Source organism: Bison bison, unplaced genomic scaffold (genome assembly GCF_000754665.1).
Source record: "Bison bison bison isolate TAMUID 2011002044 unplaced genomic scaffold, Bison_UMD1.0 scf7180017864236, whole genome shotgun sequence".
In the NCBI taxonomy this organism is placed as follows: Eukaryota; Metazoa; Chordata; class Mammalia; order Artiodactyla; family Bovidae; genus Bison; species Bison bison.
The window spans coordinates 533887-538998 of NW_011494808.1; the positions used below are offsets into that span (position 1 = coordinate 533887).

Below are 5112 nucleotides of genomic sequence, written 5' to 3' on the forward strand. Positions count from 1 at the left end.
CAGCCACATGTAGTTGAAGAGATTTGGACCTCCCAGAAAAGATCATGTTGATCCGCACTGTCACTGATTTTGTACTAACCTGTCTAGGTAAGCAAAATGTAGCTAGAATGGGCTTCCCTCGTGACTCAGTGGTAGAGAACCTGCCGCCATGCAGAAGATGCAGGTTCAGTCACTGGGTTGGGAAGATCCCTTGCAGAAGGAAACCCACTCCAGTATTCTTGGACAGAATGGACAGACAAGCCTGGTTGGCTAGTATATAAGATATAGTTCATGGGGTCACAAAAGAGTCAATCACCACTTAGTGACTAAACAAGCTAGAATATAGGAGGACTAAGTAAAATACATGCGCTACAAAAGGGCAGGAGATACACTGCAGGAATATTTAGGAACCCATCATATCAGTAAAGTTTTAGGAGTCCAGTGATCAGGGGCATGACCTGACACCCTCTGCAAAGTAAAAGACAAACCCTATGTATCTTGCATTTCATATGAAAAGAAACAAGTACGGTACCCAAAGGTAGTCTTATTTGGGTTCTAGAGGCAGTAGATGGGGAAGTGCTGCTTGATTTCATTTACCAGGTGACATGAAATGTTGCTAATATTGAGGCGGGTAAAAAAACAGAATAAGCCCCTGCAGCGTATCTAAGCTGCAATGCAAACAGCCCTGTATTTTGAATCATAAAACACAGAAGACACATTACTATAGATGTGGGTTATGAGAAAAATAAATGCCATGTGGTGCTTCTACCAAGCTTCTTAGGAAAATAGCAGGGTAGTTCCCTGGGGCTCCTGAAGCAAAGCTGTGCTGAACCACCCTCTGAACCACTGGGGAAGCCCATTCTAGCTACATTTTAGAAAATTGCACTAACTTGACAAACAACTTTGGGCACACTACTGGCCCCTGTAGAGATAAATAATCTGGCTTTCAGATATCCAGTGATCATACACTGATAACTACTCATCATAAACTCAGTTATGTCAAATCCCTTAAGTCAGATGTTTCGATAGTTAGAAGTCATACATTCATCCACATTCAAGCTCAAGAAAAAGAGAGGCAGAAGAAAAATTCATGAACAGAAAATCTAGAACAGTTTGTCTTTTTACTCTCTTATAGCTTTGCTTCTCCTTGACTCTTACCAGTGGATACATGGGATTTCATTATGACTGGTGGATGCAGAAGGAATAAGTCTAGGCTAATTTTATAGGTGTGTTGGCTCAGTAACTGGTTATAAATTGAAAAAAGATAGTAGCCATGCTGCAGTCTCATTTGGGAGGATGCCTTAAAAGATTTAGACAATGTGATCATTCATTTCCTATGAAGAAGAAATGTTCAGAGATTGGATTATAGATGTATTTATGGACAGTGACAAAGGGCCAAGGTGGTTGGTGGTGAACCTGGATGCAGAGAGATTAGATTATAGACAAGAATTCTGGGATAGACACATGGACATGAACAAGAATGTGAAGATCTTTGTATTAATCCATCAGGCTAATAGTCACTAAAAAACAAATAAACAAACAAATAAACAAACAAACAAAAAATACCACTCACCATGGATTAGGCACAGAACAACCAAATGGACATAATGACTTTCCAGTTTATATCAGTTAGCACCTGTCATCATCCACCCAAATGTCTGTAGGATGAACTTTATTTTCTTTTATTCCTGTTTCTGAAATAACTGATTCTTTTTCTGAGTTTGCCTTATCTCTTTCTTGACTACTTGCACCATTTGGTTAAATTCAGTCAAGAGTAATTAAGACACATTCTGTTTCCTGACCACCTAGCGCAGGGAAGTAAGCTCACTAAAGACATTTACCTTTAAATTATTGAGAAGATAGTTTCTCTAGAAGTTTCAGCATTGCATAGAGAGCATTACTCTCTTTCTTGCCATCTACTGCTGCTGCTGCTGCTGCTAAGTCGCTTCAGTCGTGTCCGACTCTGTGTGACCCCATAGACGGCAGCCCACCGGGCTCCGCTGTCTCTGGGATTCTCCAGGCAAGAACACTGGAGTGGGTTGCCATTTCCTTCTCCAATGATGAAAGTGAAAAGTGAAAGCGAAGCCTCTCAGTAGTGTCCAACTCACAGCGACCCCAGGGACTGCAGCCTACCAGGCTCCTCCATCCATGGGATTTGCCAGGCAAGAGTACTGGAGTGGGGTGCCATTGCCTTCTCCGTTGCCATCTACTGGCAGGGTTCAATTACAATGCCACACTTTAGGTGAATTTTACCGTAGAACTCCACATCTAGGTACCAGTCTTTCTGTTTATTGAAATGGAAATGAACCTTGAATCTCTGAGATTTATGTATCTAATACAATTACTCTGCTATATTCTGCTCTGCTTTCACTATGACACCCAAACTGATTAAAGAGCCTTTAAAGAGCCTCTACTTAAAATCTTGCTTATCTTGCATTAAGCAAGATAAGAATATGGCACCCCATCTACTAGTTCTGAAGGTTTTTCCCCAACTGATGTTTCAAATCGCTCATTTCATTACATAGAGCAAGTTACAAGGTCAAGCCTGATGTACATTGGACTAGGAAAGAGGCATTCCCACAGGGAGGGGTAAGCAAATTGTTTTTAACTATAAGATATGTTTTCTACATAGAAATAATCATTTTCTATTTTCTATCAGATAAGACAATCATTTCTTTCTATTTGCATTGACAGGGTGTGTGCTAAGTCTCTTCAGTGATATCCAACTCTGTTCGACCCCATGGACTATAGCCCTCTAGGCTTCTCTGCCCATGGGATTCTCCAGGCAAGAATACTGGTGTGGGTTGCCATGCCCTCCTCCAGGCAGTCTTCCCAACCCAGTCCTCAAACTTGCTGTCTCTTATGTCTCTTGTGTTGGCAGGAAGTTTCTTTACCATTAGAGCTACCTGGGAAGCCCATTGACAAGATACACACAGGAGAAAAAAAAAAAAGCATGACGAACACCACAGTTTTTTTGTTTATGCCATGAGTTTCATTAGCTTTTTATTAACAAATATTTTATTTGCATTAAGAATAATAATTTAATGGACATGTTTTTCATTTTAAGGTGCTCAAGGTGCTCCATCTGCCTGTTTTGAAGAAGTTAATTCTTTGCCTAATAGTTTTGGAAACTGTGGTTTTAAAAATTCCCAGCCATTACCTTGTGAGCAAAAGTATGTATATAGAAAATGACTGTTTCATTGAGTTATAAAATGCCTCTATTTCTTGTCAAGAGACACTAAATAGTAATGGACAATAAATTGTGTTATCTGGAGAATATTTTCAAATAACATTATGTATATTTTCCTTTTATTCAATTTAGTTCTCTTTTTTTCTTAAATTTTTTTTCCCTGTTAATAAGGAGACTAAGAAAAGTTTGCTGTTTATTACTGAAGGTAGAAAGTGGGCTCAGTGCAGAGGGAACAGATGGAATCACTCATCTCCTAAACTGAGAGACACCTTCCCTGCCATCTTTTTGTAGCCCACTCCAAGTCACCAGTCTATCCCTATAAGGAAGTGGTGCACATTTCTACACCCTAGCTTTTGCGTTGCTGCCTGAGAGTCAGGTCCCCAGGCCACCTGACTCTGATACCCAAAGAGACTTCCATTCACAAACCCCACAGGAATGTAGCAAACAAAGGAGTTCTTAGAAGGAGCAGACAAAAATGCTCATCTCCTTGTCTTACCTGGAAAAGAGTCCATATGCATACTTTAAAAGCTGTTGACTGAGGGTCAGCCTTCTAATTTTAAAAGTTTCTGATTTAATCCTGCCCAGAGACTTGGAATGCCAGCAGTCTCCTCCTCTAGCATCTCCCTGTCGCCTAATCCAAATCACCAGTATTGCCTGCTGGAAGCTTATACACATGTCTGCACAACAGTTTTTGCAGTTAACACCCAGGGAACAGGTTTCCAAACTACTTGACACTGTTAGTCAATAGCACTTCCATTAATGAGTCCCACAAATTGTGACTGTCAGTTAAGCACTTCTTAATGGACATAGGAGCACCCCTACACATACACACTCTGATGCTATACCCCCAGCCCACGTACAGAAGGAGAAGGCAAAAATGTCCACTACCCTGTTTCTCCCTGAAGAGAGAAGTACTAGAGTATACTGTATACACTATATAGAAAATCTGAACTGACTAATAACAAATAAGGTGATTGAACTGGCAATCAAAACTTCCAAATGAACAAGTCCACTGGTGAATTCTACCAAACATTAAAAAAAAGAATTAATTAAAATCTTCCAAAAATTAGAAGAGAACACTTCCAAAATAATTTTTCAATGCCAGCATTTCCCAAATACCAAAGACAGACAAGACATTCAGTTCAGTTCATTTCAGTTTTGCTCAGAGGTGTCCAACTCTTTGCGACCCCATGAATTGCAGCACACCAGGCCTCCCTGTCCATCACCAACTCCCGGAGTTCACTCAAACTCACGTCCATCGAGTCGGTAATGCCATCCAGCCATCTCATCCTCTGTCGTCCCCTTCTCCTCCTGCCCCCAATCCCTCCCAGCATCAGAGTCTTTCAATGAGTCAACTCTTTGCATGAGGTGGCGAAAGTACTGGAGTTTCAGCTTTAGCATCGTTCCTTCCAATGAACACCCAGGGCTGATCTCCTTCAGAATGGACTGGTTGGATTTCCTTGCAGTCCAAGGGACTCTCAAGAGTCTTCTCCAACACCACAGTTCAAAAGCATCAATTCTTCAGCACTCAGCTTTCTTCACAGTCCAACTCTTACATCCATACATGACTACTGGAAAAACCATAGCCTTGACTAGACTAGAGATCTCTTCAAGAAAATTAGAGATACCAAGGGAACATTTCATGCAAAGATGGGCTCGATAAAGGACAGAAATGGTATGGACCTAACAGAAGCAGAAGATATTAAGAAGAGGTGGCAAGAATACACAGAAGAACTGACAAAAAAGATCTTCACGACCCAGATAATCATGATGGTGTGATCACTGACCTAGAGCCAGACATCCTGGAATGTGAAGTCAAGTGGGCCTTAGAAAGCATCACTATGAACAAAGCTAGTAGAGGTGATGGAATTCCCATTGAGCTATTTCAAATCCTGAAAGATGATGCTGTGGAAGTGCTGCACTCAATATGCCAGAAAATTTGG

General features: G+C 40.9%; 1 protein-coding gene across 1 annotated transcript in view; it reads left to right on the forward strand.

Moving 5' to 3' along the window:
- Positions 1-5112, forward strand: part of ADAM18 (ADAM metallopeptidase domain 18) — a 108635-nt gene that overhangs the window by 75038 nt on the left and 28485 nt on the right. The window contains exon 15 of the mRNA XM_010846438.1: positions 3047-3152. Coding sequence (XP_010844740.1) covers positions 3047-3152 — 106 coding nt within the window. The remainder of the gene's footprint in view (positions 1-3046; positions 3153-5112) is intronic.